At 44.4% G+C, this 21627-nt stretch overlaps 1 protein-coding gene across 4 annotated transcripts in view; it reads right to left on the bottom strand.

The window, feature by feature from the left end:
* The window catches only part of LPIN3 (lipin 3), a 426254-nt gene that overhangs the window by 180069 nt on the left and 224558 nt on the right, over positions 1 to 21627 (bottom strand). For all 4 annotated transcript variants that reach the window (XM_069243720.1, XM_069243718.1, XM_069243719.1 and 1 more), the window contains exon 5: positions 18602 to 18718. In XM_069243720.1, coding sequence (XP_069099821.1) covers positions 18602 to 18718 — 117 coding nt within the window. The remainder of the gene's footprint in view (positions 1 to 18601; positions 18719 to 21627) is intronic.

Below are 21627 nucleotides of genomic sequence, written 5' to 3'. Positions count from 1 at the left end.
AGGTGATTTATATGCAGTTTTGTTTGATGTACGTTCCATTGTCCTTGTATGCTGTGTTGATCGAGGTGTGCTCCCCACCCTGTCATGGAAGCATCTGTTGTTATTACGTATTGTGGCACTGGGTCTTGGAAAGGCCGCCCTTTGTTTAAATTTATGTTGTTCCACCACAGAAGCGAGAGGTAAGTTTGGCGGTCTATTAACACCAGATCTAGAAGGTGACCCTGTGCTTGTGACCATTGTGATGCTAGGCACTGTTGTAAGGGCCTCATGTGCAGTCTTGCGTTTGGGACAATGGCTATGCATGAAGACATCATGCCTAGGAGTTGTAGTACCATCTTTGCTTGTATCCTTTGTGTTGGATACATGCGTTGTATGATGGTGTTGAAATTTTGAATTCTTTGTGGACTTGGAGTGGCTACTCCTTTCTATTATGGCTCCCAGGTATTGTTGTACCTTGCGCGGCAGAATTTTGGATTTTGTGAAATTGACGGTGAATCCTAGTTTGAAGAGGGTTTGTATGATATGATTTGTGTGATTTGAGCACTCTATTAACGAATGGGCCTTGATTAGCCAGTCGTCTAGATATGGGAACACATGTATTTGCTGCCTTCTTATGTGTGCAGCGACTACCGCTAGACATTTGGTAAAGACTCTTGGTGCGGTTGTTAATCCGAAAGGCAGTACCTTGAATTGGTAATGTATTCCCTTGAATACAAACCTTAGGTATTTCCTGTGCGATGGGTGTATTGGTATATGGAAATAAGCATCCTTGAGGTCTAAAGTTGCCATGTAGTCGTGTAGTTTTAGCAATGGCAATACTTCTTGTAGTGTGACCATGTGAAAGTGGTCTGATTTGATGAAAGTGTTCACTACTCTGAGGTCTAGGATTGGTCTCAGCGTTTTGTCCTTCTTTGGTATCAGAAAGTACAGTGAGTAAACTCCTGTGTTTATTTGTGTGTTTGGCACTAATTCGATTGCATTCTTTTGCAATAGTGCCTGCACTTCTATCTCCAGGAGATTGGAATGGTGTGTTGTCAAATTTTGTGCTTTTGGTGGTATGTTTGGAGGGAATTGTAGAAATTCTATGCAATAACCATGTTGGATAATTGCTAGAACCCAAGTGTCTGTAGTGATTTCCTCCCATGCTTTGTAATAATGACTTATTCTTCCCCCCACTGGTGTTGTGTGGAGGGGGTGAGTGACATGTGAGTCACTGTTTAGTAGTAGGGGTTTTGGGGCTCTGAAATCTTCCTCTATTCCTAGGGAATTGCCCTCCTCTATATTGTCCCCGAAAACCTCCTCTATACTGTCCCTGGTAACTGGACGGTGTTGCTTGTGAGGTGCTGGCTTGTGTGCTCTGACCCCGAAACCCCCCTCGAAAGGGTGTTTTACGGAATGTGCTGTAATTCCCTCTGCTCTGCGGGGAGTAGAGTGCGCCCATGGCTTTGGCAGTGTCCGTATCTTTTTTGAGTTTCTCAATCGCTGTGTCCACTTCTGGACCGAACAGTTCTTTTTCGTTAAAAGGCATATTGAGAACTGCTTGTTGAATCTCTGGTTTAAATCCAGACGTTCGGAGCCATGCATGCCTTCTGATAGTTACAGATGTATTAATTGTCCGTGCAGCTGTATCTGCAGCGTCCATGGAGGAGCGGATCTGGTTGTTGGAAATGGCCTGTCCCTCCTCAACCACTTGTTTTGCCCTATTTTGTAAGTCCTTGGGCAGATGTTCAATGAGATGTTGCATCTCATCCCAGTGGGCTCTGTCATAGCGCGCAAGTAGTGCCTGGGAGTTCGCGATGCGCCACTGGTTTGCAGCTTGTGCTGCGACTCTCTTACCAGCTGCATCGAACTTGCGGCTTTCTTTATCTGGGGGTGGTGCATCTCCAGATGTGTGGGAGTTGGCCCTTTTCCTAGCTGCTCCTACAACGACAGAGTCTGGTGGCAGCTGTGTAGTGATGAAAACCGGGTCTGTAGGAGGCGCCTTATACTTTTTTTTCCACCCTTGGTGTGATTGCCCTACTTTTGACCGGCTCCTTAAAGATTTCTTTTGCGTGCCGGAGCATACCAGGGAGCATAGGCAGGCTTTGGTATGAGCTGTGGGTGGAGGAGAGTGTGTTGAATAAAAAATCATCCTCGACCTGTTCTGAGTGGAGGCTTACGTTGTGAAATTGTGCTGCTCTAGCCACCACTTGAGAATACGCGGTGCTGTCCTCTGGTGGAGATGGCTTCGTAGGGTATGCCTCCGGACTGTTATCTGACACTGGGGCGTCATATAGGTCCCATGCGTCTTGATCTTGGTCACCCTGGCTTATGGTGGTGTGAGCTGGGGAGTGTGATGGAGTTTGTGCTGATGAGACGTTAATCACGGGCGGAGGAGAGGGTGGTGGGGTAACTCTTTTCACCACTTTTGGTTGTGGTGTCTGTTCAGTTTGGAACTCCAACCTTCTCTTTCTTTTAATGGGGGGAAGGGTGCTTATTTTTCCTGTCCCCTGCTGTATGAAAATACGCTTTTGCGTATGGTCCACATCAGTTGATTGTAGCTCTTCCTCAAACCTATGCTTTTGCATTTGGGAGGTTAGCGAGTGCTCTTCTGTATAAGAGCCTGAAGCTGGGTCGCTTGCAGTTTGTTTCGGCACCGAAACCCTGTCTGCGTGTTTTTTCGGCTCCGAGGTGACTTTTTTCTTTTTCGGGGCCGAAACCTCTCGGCGTCGATCTTCTTCGGTGCCGCTGTCTCGGCGTCGAGCCGTGTCCACACCGGCATCTCGGTGTCGAGGCTTGTCTCCAGCACTTTCTCGGTCCCGAGAAGGCTGCGTGCCGGTGTCTCGACCGGAGTCGGACGATCTCGGCACTGTTTGGGCCTTTTTCGGTGCCGACGGTCGGTCACCGAATTTATGGGTGGAGCCATGGCCTGATGGCAGTGGCGTCCCCTGGGCCCTGTAAATCTTCCTCTGTGTGGTTTTCGACGTCTTACTCACAGTTTGTGTATCGTCGAATCCTTCGGAGTCTGAGTCTTGGATCGAGAAGGTACCTTCCTCTTCTTGTTCCTCGAACTCTCGGTGGGCTGTCGGCGCGGACGCCATCTGAAGTCTTCTGGCTCGACGGTCTCGGAGTGTTTTTCGGGACCGGAACGCACGACAGGCCTCGCAGTTGTCTTCACTGTGCTCAGGTGACAGGCACAGGTTACAGACCAAGGGCCTGATTCTAACTTTGGAGGACGGTGTTAAACCGTCCCAAAAGTGGCGGATTTACCACCTACCGTATTACGAGTCCATTATATCCTATGGAACTCGTAATACGGTACGTGGTATATCCGCCACTTTTGGGACGGTTTAACACCGTCCTCCAAAGTTAGAATCAGGCCCCAAGTGTTGGTCTGTATAGGGGTATTTATTGTGGCATTTGGGGCAGAAACGGAATGGGGTCCGTTCCATCGGCGTTCTTCAGCACGCGGTCGGGCCGACCAGGCCCCGACGGGGGATCGAAAAACTACCCCGAAGGGCACCGGAGCTCTTCGATCTTCGATGCGGTGTTGAATCTAACTACGCCGATCCCGAACGCAACAATACCGACGAAAATCTTCCGAAATTAGCTATCTTTCCGTTCCGAAACTCGGAGCGACAGGAACACGTCCGAACCCGATGGCGGAAAAAAAACAATCGAAGATGGAGTCGACGCCCATGCGCAATGGAGACAAAAGGAGGAGTCACTCGGTCCCGTGACTCGAAAGACTTCTTCGAAGAAAAACAACTTGTAACACTCCGGCCCAACACCAGATGGCGAGCTATTGCAAAACATGCGTATCTACAGCGACAGATGCCATCGAACTTTCTATTATTTCTTCTTCTTGTATCTCACCCCATTGTCTGCTTCAGCTGAATACATATTTTGTCCTTAAAATCAGCATATTTGCTGTAACCATGTCCTATCAAAATTAAACCTATTTAAAAACAATTCTAAAATTATGTTACACCCTTCAGATCTTCATTCGTTGAAGGCTCCATGGTAGTACTTTTATTCTATCGGAGCTTCTTGTCTCCAAACTTTGAAGGCTTTTTGAACTCTGCACCTGGACATGTAACAGGTTCATCAAAATATGGACATAAAATCAAAGTAACTTTTTATGTACCCTAACTTATTGTGTCTCCACCATTTGTTGAAGTCATGTGGAACCTTTTAAGTATGGGTTTACAAACAGCCTCCATAATAATCTACTGGAAAGTGCCACCTTTACAGAAATCTGGCTCAAATGAGGAGTAGTCTTTTAAGGCTGAATACCACCACATTTCAGTAATTAATGTTATCACTTCTCTCTTTCTCCTGCTAATGTCCATCAATTTTGGAGAACTGAGATATTTTGTTCTGATTAGTTAAGGTTAAAAAAACATTTGTTTTTACAGACATTATCTCTGATTTTTTTATATGAGCTTAATATTACACAATTGACAGTATTTATTAATTTTTTCCTGTTTTGTACAGTTCATTGCCACCTTCAATTTACTTGTTAAAGGTATGTTGCATTACAAATTTAGTAGGGACAGTAACAAACTGAGCAGGTTACGAGTCCAACAACATGGGAAGGTTGTGTCTCCTAACTATATCCATGAATCACTACCCTGACGAAGCAGATCCTCAGTTCAATGTCATTCTGAACAGTTCTGTCTGCAGGGGGTTTCTGAAATTTAGGTTGGCAGGCAACACACTCATGCAGAGGTTTAGGTTATTGCACAGTCTATGCCCCTGGACAAACATGAATCTGCCTATGTGTATTATGTATCAAAGCATATATCTGGGTCCAGTTAGACAAGGCTGAAACTATGTTTAGCCTCCTAGGACGTAGTTCCAAGCTCTTTTTTACATATATACAGGGCCTTCAGTTCTTTTAAGCCTTATACATGGTGCAAGGTCTTGTGAATTTAGACTGACTTGTTAGGCTCTTGTAGATTGCTTTCAAGGATAGTTTCACATGGCCACACTTGGTAAGTTTTGGCATAATTAGGTGGCTGGATATTTTTGGGGAGGAAACTGAAGACTGAGGTAGTACAAGGACCTTTGCCACTCAATTATCAGTTCCGATGATAACAGGATTTTCCTGAACTCGGATAGCTAGAAAAAAACACTCTAGCTACATTAATATGTGGCACCAATAACAGATCTGTGTCCAATATTATTACTAGGTTACTTGCTAGATGTGATAACCAGCCTCTTTTAGTAGGGAATCTAAGTTCCTGTTGTATTCAGCCAGTCGGTGTTTTCTGTGATTTGATTGTAAAGTATGGGTTTTCCAGATGTTTGGTGATTTTTAATTTGCAATCTAGTTTGTTTTTTGGTTGACTGAGGAATCGGGTGTCATTCGTGAAAAATAAACCAGGCTCTGGTATATGTAGCAGTGGGTGATAGGGTGAATATTAGGCTCATAGAAGTACTTCATCAGGCATCCTTTGCATGAACAGTTTCTCAGACCATTTACACAATATCTGACAATGACTGATAAGGAAGAAAAATGTGACTTACTCAGTAGACATCGGTTTGTGGCATGTAATGCTGTAGATTCACATGCTTTTCATAAGTCCACCATCTAGTGTTGGGCTCAGAGTGTTATAAGTTTTTTTTTCCTAGAAGAGTCTTTATGAGTCACGACATCGAGTGACTCCTCTTCTTGGTGAGCATGGGCATTGAGTCCTTTGTTAGATTGTTTTCCCACAGGCGGGTGAGGTAAGGAGGGTATATATATATATATATACACACACACACACACACACACACACATATAAAGACATGTCCATGCAGAGTATGGAAAATGTCACTTACCCAGTTTACATCTGTTCGTGGCATGTTGCGCTGCTGATTCACATGCTGTGCACTGTTCCTGCCATCTAGTGTTGGGCTCGGAGTGTTACATGTTATTTTTCTTCGAAGAAGTCTTTTCGAGTCACAGGACCGAGTGACTTCTCCCTTTCGGCTCCATTGCGCATGGGCATCGACTCCATCTTAGATTGTTTTCCCCGTCATAAGGTGAGGTAGGAGTGGTAGAATGAGGATACTAATGATGTCCATGCAATTGAAAAGATATGTATGTACATAGTTTGTGGTAAAGGAATATTTATTTACATATATACAATTTAAATGCAACTTAAATGGCTACAGGCTCCCGGGGAGGTGGGAGGGCGCATGTGAACCTGCAGCGCAACATGCCATGAACAGATGTACACTGGGTAAGTGACGTTTTCCGTTTGATGGCATGTGTAGCTGCAGATGCACATGCTGTGCATAGACTACAAAGCAGTAATCCTCCTGAAAGCGGTGGTCAGCCTGTTGGAGTTGAAGTTGTTTGAAATAATGTTCTTAGTACAGCCTGTCCTACTGTAGCTTGTTGTGCTGCTAACACATCTACACAGTAATGTTTAGTAAAGGTATGAGGTGTAGACCAAGTGGCTGCCTTACAAATCTCTGTCATTGGTATATTACCTAGAAATGCCACTGTTGCTCCTTTCTTTCTAGTGGAGTGTGCCCTTGGTGTAATGGGTAAGTCTCTTTTAGCTTTGAGGTAACAGATCGGAATACATTTGACTATCCATCTGGCTATGCTAGGTTTGGATATAGGGTTACCAGCATGGGGTTTTGGGAAAGCAACAAACAATTGCTTAGTTTTACGAAATGCTTTTGTTCTGTCTATATAATACATTAGCGCTTTTGTATGTCTAATGTATGCAGTGCTCTTTCTGCTACCGAGTCTGGTTGTGGGAAGAAGTCTGGGAGCTCTACTGTTTGGTTTAGATGAAACACTGAAATTACTTTTGGTAAAAGTTTTGGATTTGTACGGGGAACTACTTTATGTTTGTGTATTTGTATAAAGGGTTCTTCGACAGTAAACGCCTGTATTTCGCTAACTCTTCGTAGTGAAGTGATGGCTATTAGAAAAGCTACCTTCCAAGTTAGGAATTGGATTTGGCAAGAATGCATGGGTTCAAAAGGTGGGCCCATGAGTCGTGTAAGTACAATATTAAGATTCCACGAGGGTACTGGTGGGGTTCTTGGAGGTATGATCCTTTTTAGTCCTTCCATAAAGGCTTTAATAACAGGGATTCTAAAAATTGTATTTGTATGTTTAATCTGCAGGTAAGCAGAGATTGCAGTGAGATGAATTTTGATGGAAGAAAAAACAAGATTTGCTTTTTGTAGGTGTAGTAAGTAGCTCACAATGTTTTGTATGGAGGCTTCTAACGGTGTGATTTGGTTTGCTTGGCAGTAGCAAACAAACCTTTTCCATTTATTAGCATAACAATGCCTTGTTGTCGGTTTTCTTGCCTGTTTAATAACTTCCATACACTCATTTGAAAGGTTTAGATAGCCAAATTCTAAGACTTCAGGAGCCAGATTGCTAGGTTGAGCGATGCTGGATTGGGGTGTCTGATCTGTTGTTTGTGTTGTGTTAACAGATCTGGTCTGTCTGGGAGTTTGATGTGAGGTACTACTGAGAAGTCCAACAGTGTAGTGTACCACGGTTGGCAAGCCCATGTTGGTGCTACAAGTATTAGTTTGAGTTTGTTTTGACTCAGTTTGTTGACTAGGAAAGGAATGAGTGGGAGAGGGGAAAAGCGTAAGCAAATATTCCTGACCAACTGATCCATAGAGCATTGCCCTTGGACTGAGGATGTGCGAACCTGGATGTGAAGTTTTGGCATTTTGCCTTTTGTTTTGTTGCAAACAGATCTATGTCTGGTGTCCCCCAGAGGTAGAAGTAATCTTGTAGAATCTGGGGATGTATTTCCCACTCGTGAGTTTGCTGGTGATCTCGACTGAGATAGTCGGCTAACTGATTGTGAATACCTGGTATATATTGCGCGATCATGCAAAGGTTGTGGTGAATTGCCCAATGCCAAATTTTTTGTGCAAGGAGGCATAGTTGTGACGAGTGCCCCCCCCCCCCCTGTTTGTTTAGATAATACATTGTTGTCATATTGTCTGCTTTGACAAGAATGTGTTTGTGGACTAGAAGGGGTTGGAAAGCTTTTAGTGCTAGGGAGACCGCTAGTAGTTCTAAGTGATTTATGTGAAGTTGTTTTTGTTGATTGTCCCATTGACCTTGTATATTGTGATTGTTGAGGTGTGCTCCCCACCCAGTGATGGAAATGTCTGCTGTAATAATGGCGTGAGGCACTGGGTCTTGAAATGGCCACGCTTTGTTTAAATTTACGGGGTTCCACCATTGAAGCGAAGAGTGTGTTTGGCGGTCTATCAACACTAAATCTTGAAGCTGACCCTGTGCCTGCGTCCATTATTTTGCTAGGCACTGTTGTAAGGGCCGCATGTTTAACCGTGCGTTTGGGACAATAGCGATGCATGAGGACATCATGCCTAGTAGTTTCATTACAAACCTGACTGTGTACTGTTGGTTTGGTTGTATGCTTGACACTATATTTTGAAACGACTGAACTCTTTGAGGGCCTGGAGTGCCAATTGCTTTTTGCGTGTTGAGTGTGGCTCCCAAGTATTGTTGTATTTGGGATGGTTGCAAGTGAGATTTTTGGTAATTTATAGAAAACCCTAGTTTGTGAGAGTATCTATTACATATTGCGTGTGACTTTGACACCGGTGATGAGTGTTGGCTTTTATTAGCCAATCGTCTAGATATGGGAATACGTGCATGTGATGTCTCCTTATATGAGCTGCTACTACAGCAAGGCATTTTGTAAATACTCTGGGTGCTGTTGTTATCCCGAAGGGCAATTCTTTGAATTGGTAATGCTTGCCCTGTATGACAAATCTGAGGTATTTCCTGTGAGATGGATGGATGGGTATGTGGAAATACGCATCCTTTAAATCCAGTGTTGCCATCTATTCTTCCTGTTTTAGCAAGGGAAATACGTCTTGTAGTGTGACCATGTGTAAATGATCTGATTTGATGAAGTCCTGAGATCTAGAATTGGTCTTACTGTTTTGTCTTTTTTGGGAATAAGGAAATATAGGGAGTAAATCCCTGTTCCTTTTTGATAGTGTGGTACTAGTTCTATGGCTTGTTTTGTTAATAGTGCTTGCACCTCTATTTGTAGTAGGTCTCGATGTTGTGCTGACAGTTTGGGCGTCCTTGAGGGAACATCTGGAGGGAAATGTGTGAACTCTATGCAGTAACCATGTTGGATAATTGATAGAACCCATGTGTCCGTGGTTATGTCTGACCAATATTTGTGGTATTTTGTTAATCTTCCCCCCACTGGTGATGTGTGTTGGGGAAGTGTGACATTGAAGTCACTGTTTGTTACTGGGGTCTGCTTGACAGGCTGAAATTTTCCCCTTGCTCTTGGGTATTGTCCCCTGTATGAACCACGAAACCCCCCTCTCTGGTATTGAGACTGGTAGGTGGGTTTTGTTCGGGAGGTGGATGGCTCTGAGGGTTGCTGTCTAAACCCTCCCCTAAACTGTGGCTTCCGAAATGTCCCCCTATACTGGGAAGAGTAGAGCGCGCCCATGGCTTTGGCCATGTCTGTGTCCTTCTTCATTTTTCTATCGCAGTGTCCACCTCCGGCCCAAATAGTTGCTGCTGGTTGAACGGTATGTTTAATACCGCTTGCTGTATTTCTGGTTTGAAACCAGAACTGCGTAGCCATGCATGCCTCCTGATGGTAACTGCTGTGTTGACAGTTCATGCTGCTTTATCGGCAGAGTCCAGTGCAGAACGGATTTGGTTGTTGGAGATGGCCTGTCCCTCCTCCACCACCTGTTGAGCACGTTTTTGATGTTCTTTTGGCAAATGCTGAATAATATCCTGCATTTCGTCCCAATGTGCTCTGTCGTAACGGACGAGGAGGTCCTGTGAATTGGCGATACGCCATTGGTTGCCGCTTGTGACGCCACTCTTTTCCCTGCTGCATTGAATTTACAGCTTTCTTTAGCAGGGGGTGGCGCATCCCCTGATGATTGTGAATTTGCCCGCTTTCTTGCGGCTTCCACTACAAAAGAGTCCGGAGGGAGCTGCTGTGTAATAAACACAGGGTCTGATGGGGGAGGTTTATATTTTTTCTCCACCCGCGGTGTAATGGCCCTTCCCTTGACCGGTTCTTGGAAGACCTGTTGTGCATGCTTAAGCATGCCTGGTAACATTGGCAGGCTTTCATATGACGCATGCGTGGACGCCAGTGTTTTGAAAAGAAAGTCATCCTCCACTGGTTCTGAGTGCATAGTGACATTATGGAATGTCGCTGCCCTAGCCAGTACTTGCGTGTAGGATGTGCTATCCTCTGGAGGAGATGGCTTTGAAGGATAACACTCAGGACTGTTGTCTGAAACTGGTGGGTCGTATAGGTCCCAGGGGTCTGCATCGTCCTGCGTCTGCACAGTATGTGTGGGTGACTGTGCAGTTGGTGTGCCAGCTGGTGACCTTGTCCCTTGTGGCGAGTGAGGTGGCGACATCTCTGGTGAGAAATGTGAGATTGGTGACCTCTCTCTAACCACCTTTGCTCTTGGCTGCTCAGTTTCAGTCTCTGCGTGAAAAGCCAATTTTCTTTTAAACTTGAGCGAAGGGATGGTTTGAATTTTTCCAGTGTCCTGCTGGATTTGTAACCTTGGTTGAGTTTGGTCAAGCTCCTCCAGATCCAGCTCCTGCTCAAACCTGTGCCTCTCCTTAAGTTGTTGGGAGAGCCCATGTTCTTCTGTATAAGAAGTCTTTTTCGGCTCCGAAGCCATTTTTTTCGGTACCAAAACACCCATGGTTACGGTTGATCTTGGCTCCGAGAGGCTCTTTTGAGGGTTATTCGATTCGACCAATCGATGTCGACTCTTTTCGATGCTGGTTTCTCGACCCGAGTCGGAAGACTCTGGCACGATCTTGGCCATTTTCGGTGCCGAAGATGGTATTTGGTCACCGCTTTTCTTGTGGGTTGAGCCATCGCCTTCCGGCAGTGGCGTCCCCGAGGCCTTCTGTTTTTTCAACTGACTTAGGGGCTGGGTCGGAGCAGGCGTACTCACTTTTTGTCCTGCCGTCGGTGGTCAGTCTCTGTCTGAGTCTTCTGATCCCGAACCCTGGATCGAGATAGCCATCACTTCCTCGTCGAGGTGTTGTGTCTACTTCGATGCCATCTGCAAGCACCTTGCTCGTCGATCTCTCAAGGTCTTCTTCGACTGAAAAGCCTTGCAGTCCTCACAAGTATCCTCTCTGTGTTCTGGCGACAAACACAGATTACAGACCCGATGCTGGTCTGTATAAGGATACTTGGCGTGGCACGTCGGACAGAAACGGAAGGGGGTCCGGTCCATGAGTCTTCGACGACGGGTGTGGTCGGGCCGACCAGGCCTCGGTTGAGTGCGGAAGCCCCAAAGGGCCGCCGAAGCGGTTGTCTCGTCGGTGCCGATGTATCTATAGAAAACCGGTCCCGAACGCAACAATACCGACAGATTTCAATGATTTTTTAAACTTTCCTGATTCGAATTACTGACAGAGAGGAACACGTCCGAACCGGATGGCGGAAAGAAAACAATCTAAGATGGAGTCGATGCCCATGCGGAATGGAGCCGAAAGGGAGGAGTCACTCGGTCCCGTGACTCGAAAAGACTTCTTCGAAGAAAAACTAATTGTAACACTCCGAGCCCAACACTAGATGGCAGGAACAGTGCACAGCATGTGTATCTGCAGCTACACATGCCATCGAACATATATATATGTACAATATTTGTAGAAGAATTTTACTACAACGACTACAGGCTTCTGGGGAGGGTGCATGTGAATCTACAGCACTACATGCCCCAAACAGATGTCTACTCGGTAACATTTTCCGTTCAATGGCATGCATGGCTGTAGATACACATGCTTTGCATAGACTGTAAAGCTGTCCCCTCCAAGTAAGTGGTTGCTAGCCTATAGGAGTTGGAGTAGCTTGAAAAAGTGTCCTGAGCACTGCCTAGCCAACATTTGCTTGTTGGCGAACTAAAAACATCTACACAATAGTGCTTAGTGATGGTGTGTGGTGTAGACCAAGTAGCAGCCTTACAATTATCTGCTATTGGAATGTTTCCTAAAAAGGCCATGGAAGCACCTTTTTCCTGGTAGAATGTGCTCTAGGAGCTGTAGGTAATTGTATCTTAGCTTTTAGATAACAAGTTTAAATACATTTGATTATCCAACTTGCTATTCCATTTTTTTAAATTTGATTCCCTTTTGTGAGGCATTGAAAATGCTACAAAAAGCTGTTTAGATTTTCTACAACTTTTAGTCCTGTCAATGTAATACACAAGAGCTCGTTTAACATCTAGTGCGTTCAAAGCTCTTTCAGCAACTGAGTCTGGCTTCGGGGAAAAAACAGGTAACTCAACTGTTTGGTTTATGTGAAATGGTGAAACTACTTTTGGGAGAAATTTAGGGTTTTTCCTAAGGACTACTCTATCTCTATGTACTTGGAAAAAGGGTTCTTCTAAAGTGAAAGCTTGTAATTCACGTACACGTCATAGAGAAGTGAAAGCCTCTAAAAGGCAACTTTCCATGAAAGAATTTGCTAGAAACAGGAATGCACTGGTTCAAATGGTGGACCCATACGTCTAGTAAGGACAATATTAATGTTCCTTACTGGAGCTGGAGGAACCCTGGGAGGAGTAACCCTTTTAAGTCCTTCCATAAAGGCTTTAATTACAGGAATACTGAAAAAATAATTATGGGCTTCATTACGACCTTAGTGGATGGGATATTCCGTCCCAAATGCGAAGGAGATCCCAACTGCCGTATTACAAGTTCCATTATATTCTACGAAACTTGTAAAACGGCAGACAGGATATCCGTCACTTTTGGAACAGAGTAATCCCCTCCGCCACAGTCGTAATCAGGCCCTACGTTGTTTGTTTTGGAGGTTAGCAGCTCTGGCTGCTAAATGAAGTCTAATAGATGAGTATGCTAAATTTGCCTTTTGTAAATCTAGAAGTTAACAAATAATGTCTTGTACTGATGCTTTTAATGGATCAATGTGTTTAGGCTGACAGTAGCATACAAACGTTTCCATTCTGCAGCATAACATTGTCTAGTTGTAGGTTTACGTGCCTCTCTAAGAATGTCCATACATTCTGAAGGAAGTTGTAAATATCCAAACTCTATGACTTCAGGAGCCACATCGCAAGATTGAGTGTTTTGGGGTCTGGATGTCTGATTTGACCTCACTTTTGAGTAAAAAAAGTCTGGTCTGTTGTGAAGGGTTTAATGGGAAACCACAGGTAGATCCAATAGTGCTGTGTACCAAGGATGACATGCCCACGTCGGGGCTACAAGGATCATGGTGAGTGATGTTTGTCTCAGTTTGCAAACCAGAAATGGAATGAGTGGGAGAGGCCGAAAACAACTGTAAGCAAATATCCCTGACCAATTCATTCACAGAGCATTGCCCTTAGACTGAGGGTGTAGGTATCTGGATGCAAAATTTTGGCATTTTGAATTTTCTACGATGGCAAAGTGATCTATTTCTGGTGTTCCCCAGAGGTGGAAGTATTGGTGAAGTACTTGTGCGTGAAGTTCCCATTCTTGGACTTGTGGCTGCATTTTGCTTAGGAAATCTGCAAACTGATTGTCCATTCCTCGGAGATTTTCTGCCAGTAAGTGAATGTGATTGTGAATTACCCACTTCCAAATTGTCTGCGCTAGAAAGGACAGTTGAGATGAGTGTGTCCCCTCCTGTTTCTGAAGATAATACATAGTTATCATGTTGTCTGTATGAAATAGAACCAACCACTTTGTGGGAGAGTTGTGGCAGAAATGCTTTAAGCGCTGGTAAGAATGCTAGTAACTCGAAGTAGATGATATGATAAGTTTGATTATTGGGGAACTAATCTGCCTTGTATTGGGAGGTTGTTCAGGTGAGCTCCCCAACCTATCAGTGATGCATCTGTAGTGAGAGTGATCTGAGGCACAGGGTCTTGAAAGGTCCGCCCTTTTGAAAGGTTAGTGGGATTCCACCATTGCAAAGAGCGGTCAGTCTGGCAGTCCAACAACACTAGATCCTGAAGATAACCCAGTGACTGAGACAACTGACAAGACAGATGCTGCTGTAATAGACGCATGTGAAGTCTGGCATGAGGAACGATGGCAATGCAGGAAGCTATAATCTCTAATAATTGCATCACTAATCACTAGTCTGACTGTGTAAGTATGGTTCTCCTGTAATTGAGACAAATGTGTTTGGAAAGCTTGAATCCTTGCTGGATTGGATATGCCAACCCCGAGTGAGTACTGAGAATTGCTCCCATATAAGGCTGTATCTTTGAGGGTTGGGGATGGGATTTGAGAAAGCTGATTGTAAATCCCAGTCTGTGTAGAAGGTTTACTGTATACTGAGTATGTTTCTGAGATTGTTGGATGGTATTGGCTTTGATGAGCCAATCGTCCAAGTATGGGAAAACATGAATATGTTAACTTCTGAAGAATGCAGAAACTACCACTAAGCATTTTGTGAATACTCAGGGAGCGGTTGTTAACCCGAATGGTAGAACCTTGAATTTATAATGTTTTCCTGCAATGACAAAACCGAGGTATTTGAGCTATGCAGGACGCATGGGAATGTCGAAATAAGCATCTTTGAGATCTAATGCGGTCATGTAATCTTGTAGCTGTAATAAGGGAATAACATCTTGCAGAGAGACCATATCAAAATGCTCTGAAAGTATGTATAGGTTGAGAGGTCTGAGATCCATAATTAGTCTTAATGAGCCATCTTTCTTTGGCATGAGGAAGTATAGGGAATATACTCCTAACCCTTGCTGTGCTAGGAGAGAAGGTTCTATAGGTTCAATACCTCCTTTGAGAAGGAGGGATTGTACCTCTTCCTTTAAAAGAGTGAGATGAGCGTACAAAGGTTTGTGAGTGCACAGAGGAATATTTGGTGGAATGGAAATGAGTTCTAGACAGTAACCATACTGGATAATTGATAGAACCCAATCATCTGTGGTGATACTGGATCCTTGTGGGTAGAAATGGAGTAGTCTTCCCCCTTCTGGAGAAGTCTGTGCAGGTGGAAGGTGTAGCAAGTCACTGTTGTGTGTTTGAGGCGGAACCTCTAGAGGTGGAAGCCTTCCCTCTACCTCTATTATTAGCACCTCTAAAGGAACCTCTGTTGTAAAAGTGTGTGCCTAGTTTTGTTTGAGAGGCTGAAGGCTCAATAGATGTGGTCTTGAACCCACAGCTGGATTGTGGTGACGAAAAGTACCCCTTTGTGGTGAAGTGAATAAGGCCCCTGTGGCCTTTGCTGTCTGAGAGTCTTTTTTGAGTTTTTCCATCGTGGTGCCAAACTGTTGCCCAAATAAATGTTTCTTGTCAAAAGGCATATTAAGCACAGCCTGTTGTATTTCAGGTTTGAACCCAGAGCATCTTAACCAAGCATATCTCCTAATAATAATAATAATATAATAATATCAGCTGCATCAGTGGCACACCTAATGGCATTATCGGAAATAGTTTGCCACTTTGAAACTAACTCCCGTCCCCTTTTACGGTGTTCTTCTGGAAGATACTGGAGAAGGTCTTCCATCTGGTCCCAGAGGGCCCTATCATACCGTGCTAGAAGAGCTTGGGAATTGGCGATACGCCATTGACTGGCTGCTTTTCTGCTGCCCGTTTACCCATGGCATCTAATTTCTTACTTTTGTTATCAGGAGGGGGTGCATCTCCTGTTGACTGACTGACTTAGTACGCTTACATGCCACACTAACCACATTGGAATCTGGGGGAATTGTGACGTAATGTATACAAGGCCTGTAGGAGCTGCCTTGTATTTTTTGTCAACTCTTGGAGTAATTACTCTAGATCTGACAGGCTCTTTTAAAATCTCTGTAGCATGTCTAAGCATGCCTGGTAGCATGGGAAGACATTTACTTTCCTTGTGGGTGAAAGTTAGTATGTCACAGAGAAGATCTTCCTCAATTGGGTCAGAATGCACTGGGACATTATGATATGTAGCTGCCCGTGTTATGACCTGCTGATAAGATGTTGGGAGTATGGGATCTATATCATAAGTATCCCAAGGGTCTATGTCCTGTGGAATGTCTTCCATGTCATCTTCCTGAGGTGTTGGTGAACCTTGTGGAAAAAATTGCGGTTCCACAATAGGTGGAGGAGATTGTGGAGGCGGAGGAGGAGTAAGAGGAAGTACAGGAGAGTGTGGAGGAGAAGGCATAGGTTGTACTGGAGCCTTGTATTTGTAGAGCTTCTTAGGTGGAGGAGCTGTGTCCAAAGTTTCCTCTTAATTGGAACTGGAAGAGAAGCAATAATGCATCCTCTTCCTTTTTGGAAATGAATCTAGCACTGACGACCGTCCATAGTTTCAAGGACAGGCTCCACTGCTGAGTCTGAGGAAAGACTTTTGTCTTTTGAAGGAGGGATTTTCGATTCTGAAACTTGTGGAGCCTTTTGTTGAATAGAAAGTTTTTAGGTTGGAGCAGAAACACTTGGGTTGAAGTTTCAACTCAATCCCGAGACTGAATGAAGTGTGGAGCCACAGGTTGATGGCAAAAACGTTTTTGTCTTGAAAATTTTCAGTGCCAAGCCCGAAGGTGGGTATCCGAATGTAATTTTCGGACCCAACCATGGCCCGAACGCAGTGGTGGACTAAAAACCGTCTTATGTGGCTTCTTTGAAGTCTTTACATGGGGGCTCGGTGTAGTACTCACAGGTTGCGCTGAGGTAAGAGGCTGGCTTTCGATGTCCGAATTAACATCCGAGTCCAAATCTCCTATAGAAAAAGCATCTTCTTTGTAGCTCCCTTCCTGTGCATGCTCTTTTCGAAAGATATCAGGGGTGTCATCCGGCATCTTTGATGACTTCTCCAATAACCGCACTCTTCGGTCTTGTAGGGTCTTCTTGGAGTGGAAAGACCAACAGGCTTTGCAGGTTTCTTCCCTGTGGTCCGGGGACAAGCAGAGATTACACACATGATGATGATCGGTGTGCGGGAATTTCAAATGGCACTGAGGGCTAAATCCAAGTGGAGTGCGCTCCATTACCACTGCATTTCTCAATAGCACACGGAGTAGTAGGCCTGAGACAGACGTTGTGCCCCAAAGGGCGGTGAGACCGACCCCTGTCGATTCGAATGCATTAGATAGAGAATACGAGATCTAAATACAATACAGTCACTGAAGGAAAGATGAGTTTGGAACCGAGAAATACAGGAGCGAGAGGAATAGAAGTCTGCACCCAACAGCAGAGAAAAACAATCTAACAAAGGACTCGATGCCCGTGTGCACTATCACCAAGGGGAGTCACTCGATCTCGTGACTCAAAAAGATTCTTCAAAGAAAAACAACTTGTAACACTCTGAGCCCAACACAAGATAGCGAACTTATGCAAAGCATGTGTATCTACAGCCACACATGCGAATCCAACATAAAGCTTTCACACGAAGGCTGTCCCATACACCCCCTACATTCTTTGACTCTTTTCAATAAGACAGCCTGCCTCAGTGTCATAGGAAGAAAAGAGGGGGGGGTAGCAGGGCAGCTTGCTTGAGTTCACATCTGGGTGGTCAAGGGATATCTGTTAAAGTGCACAATTCCACTCTGCTGTTCTTCTGACCCTAAACTGTAGACTACACAAGTATTTGTAATTCATCTGTAAGAGCTCTCCAGATTTTACCTGCATACAGTAAATTAGAGACTGGTCGATGGACGATCAGGCTTTGGTAACTTCCCATTGTTTTTCAAGAGGTGTGATAAATCATATGTTTCAGAGAGCTGGGATCAACAGCAGACATTTAACATGCATGTGACATCAGTGAATAGAATATGGCAATACATATACAGATATCTGACTTTCAAAGAATTTTTGTGAAACAAGGAGGTCGTGTCGTTATATGATGCTTTGCAATTCCAGGTTTTAGCACTGATCAGATAAGGAGATTATCAAAATACCTCATGAAGCCAACGCCTAAACCAGGGAGGGTAATATAATAGAACTGTGTGACAGGAAAAAATAATCATTTTTACATGGAAAAATCAAACGCAGAATAGGAGCATTGACAGAGAAAGGACAAGTCTGGAAAGTGTTATTCTTGAAGCCACTGAGAAAGGAGACAGTGTAATGACTTGCAAAATGAGGGGGTACGGAGTAATGCAGTTGAAGAGGAAGGGAACAACAGCATTACTGTGAAAATGCATAAAGCAATAATACTTCAGAAAGAGAGGGGGCAGAAACAACAAAGGAAATGGATTACAAGAGATTGAGATTTTTTTGGCAGGATTGGAGGCAGCCAAATTAATGCAGGTAGAGCAGGATGTAGATAGCTGGAATTAGAGCAAAACAACTTAGTACTGCTCCATGTTCTGCAAAGGGAAGTCCTTCTGTGCTGGACTGTAACACAACAGACGTAATAGGACAAACTTCTGCAGTGGAGGGGAGAACTAATCAGCGCAATGTATGTGGCTGGGAAGTGGCAGTCAGAGGCAGATGAAGAGTATACCGGAAGTTCTGCTCTTCTCTATCGCCCACTTAATGCCATCCAAACTATTCCCCGTCCCCTGTGATGGCTGCACCCACGGATTACCCTTAATGCCTCTTATCCCCATGTTGCCCTTCTTGTGTTCCCTCACCACTTCCCTGTACTTGCTCTTTTGGTCTCCCCTTCAACCAAACTTTTGCTCATACCTCTGTGGAAGGATCCACTCCTCTCCCGAGAATGGGTAGCAGTCTTTATCCTTTGATTGTGTGGGCGGTGGCTCCTCATCTGATGAAACTTCAGCAAATGAATAGTAAATGGAATCACTGATGGGAGAGATGATAGAGAAAATTAGATAAAGCAACATATTTCCTTTGAAATGCTTTCAGTCTGCAAAATTCCCAACAGTACACAAGGGTGTGCATGACAATTTCTCTTCAAGGCAAGACACAAATAATAGATGTCTGGGTATATAATAATGACAGCAATAATAATAGTAACAGTGTTAGCAGCTGTAATAGCCATCTACCCTGACTACACCAGAAATGTGCAGACAAGAAGAAAGGCATTTCATTTATGTGATGCAGAAGCTCAAGACCTTAAATCTCCAGTGCATGCTACTGTATACGCCTAGGTTGTGGGTGGTGGCACAAAATAAAATGCGCTCAGAGGATGTATGCTCTTGGTTGGAACTTTGGGACAGGCTTCCACAAGAGGAGCGAGGGACTCATTGAACCCGCCCTAGTAGGAAGAAGGGAACATGGAGTCGCTGGCAGGTGACTGGGGCTCCACTCAGACCCGAGCCACAGGCACACACTCTGTGTACTGGCGGCACTCTGACAATGGAGGAAGAATCAGCAACTGTGGGGAATCAATCCGAGTAGGTGTACCTGGCTATGACACTGGATATGTACGAGCTCCTTGTCTGGAATGTCTGAGGTCTTGGTACATATTTGAACAGACACAGGGTCCTGATATTCCTCAGTCATCACAAAATTCACATAGCCTCCAGGAAACACATTTAAGTGACACAGAAAAAGAGAGATTGAAAAAGAAGAACAAGTTACTTACTTTCGGTAATGCTTTTTCTGGTGGATACATTAGCTACCTGTGGATTCCTCACCTTATGAATTCTCCCAATGCTTCAGCATTCAACAGAAATTTTCTTCCTAGCTCCTCACGTCGACAAGGACGTCACAATTGAACGGCTCTGCACATGACTCCATCTGACATCATCGGAGCCGTAAGAAGTCCTCGCCGGTGTACTGACATCAGTTCCACCTTTTTTTTACAGTGCCTTCAAGGCGAACAGGTGAATACCAAACTCACAAGCACAATATGTGCCAACCCAAGAAAAATATATATACATGCACACAAATATATATACAGAACACAATATATGTTTATATAAAACCCAAAATATATACATTCTATCTATGATAAACGAAGACTTGGTATGACCAGACAGGCAACAGGGAGGTGGGAGGGACTGTGAGGAATCCACAAGTAGCTACTGTATCCATCAGAAAAAGCGTTACCAAAAGTAAGTAACTTGTCCTTCTGATGGATACAACTACCTGTTGATTGCTCACCTTATGAATAGAATACCAAAGCAGTCCCGCACTCGGAGGTGGGTGCCTGACTGGTCAAACCAAGAAGTCCTGCAAAACAGATCGGGCAAAATGGCCATCCCTCCTAACTTCGGAGTCTAAGTAATAATGCTTTGCGATAGTGTAGAGGGAAGCCCAAGTTGCTCCCTTACAAATATTAACAACTGGTACACCTCTAGCTAAAGCTGAAGCTGAAGTGGCAGACTTAGCCCTGGTGGACTGGGCCCTAATACCTTCAGGGGGAATCTTCTTTTCTAGCAAATAAAAAATCTTTATGCAAAGAATGACTCACCTTGAAAGGGTTCTCTTGTGCATGGCTTTGCCCTTCATTTTGCCCACATATCCAATGAAGAGTTGATCATCAATTATAAAGTCTCTTGTCCTCTCAATGTAGAAACTCAGAGACCTTTTTGGATCCAAGCGGTGCAGTCTTTCCTCCTCCTTTGATGGATTGGGGAGGGTAATAGGATGAGAGTGTTATAAACTGTCCCACATGAAAGGAGTTACTACTTTAGGAAGGAAAGCTGCCCTGGTTCTCAGCATCACCTGGTCAGCATGAAAGGTTGTAAATGGAGGTTTTACGCTAAAAGCCCGAAGCTCACTCATACGTCTAGCTGACATGATAGTTGTTAGGAAAACTGTTTTTAAAACTAAAAGTTTCAACGGACAAGAATGCATAGGCTCAAATGGTGAACCCATTAAAAAAGTCAGAACTAAATTCAAATCCCACTGAGGCATTACAAACGGAGTGGGAGGAAACTTGTTAATTAAGCCTTTAAGGAATCTAAGAACTACAGGGGACTTAAATAAGGAAGGCTGATCAGGAAGGCAAAGAAAAGCAGATATCACAGACAAATAGCCTTTCACTGTCGCAACTGCACAACCCTTCCGTGCCAAGGGAAGGGCAAAAAGCAAAATATCAGATAAATGGGCCTTTAAGGGATCAATTTGTCTCTCTTCACACCAAGTAACAAGTTTTGCCCATCTGCCGCATAGACAGTCTTGGTGGAGTGTCATCTGGCTGATAACATCCACCACTTCTGGAGGGAAATAAAAGGAACTCAGATTGCCACATTCAATCTCTAGGCATGTAGGTGCAGACTCTGGAGGTGGGGGTGCAGAACCTGCCCCTGCGACTGCGAGAGAAGGCCTACTCTGTGAGGGAGACAGAGCGGAAGGCACAATGAGAGCTAAAGAAGGTCTGTGTACCACACCATTCTTGGCCAATCCGGGGCTATAAAAATGACTTTTGCCCGATCTTGGCGAATCTTCCTCAGAAATCGAGGAATCAAGGGTATGGGAGGAAACGCATAAAGCTCCAGCTCAACTGAAACACTTCCCCCAACGCCCCCTGCACCAAATACAGCAGGCTGCAGAACGATGGGCAGTGCGCGTTCCTGCGAGTGGCAAACAGGTCTATCTGAGGAACTACCCCCATCCGGAAGATGTGAAGAAACACGTCTGGATTGAGACGCCACTCGTGATCAGTCTAGAAGTGTCGACTGAGCCTGTCCAAAGTATGTCATCCACACAGTACAAAGCCTCAGGATCAATATCATGCAGTATTGATGTTATACGGGATGACAACAGCCCTAGGAAAAACAACAGAAGCATTTTTGTGAGCT

The sequence above is a fragment of the Pleurodeles waltl genome, chromosome 7 (assembly GCF_031143425.1).
Source record: "Pleurodeles waltl isolate 20211129_DDA chromosome 7, aPleWal1.hap1.20221129, whole genome shotgun sequence".
NCBI classification, from domain to species: domain Eukaryota; kingdom Metazoa; phylum Chordata; class Amphibia; order Caudata; family Salamandridae; genus Pleurodeles; species Pleurodeles waltl.
The sequence above is the reverse complement of the archived record's forward strand: the minus strand, read 5'-3'. Positions and strand labels throughout refer to the sequence as shown.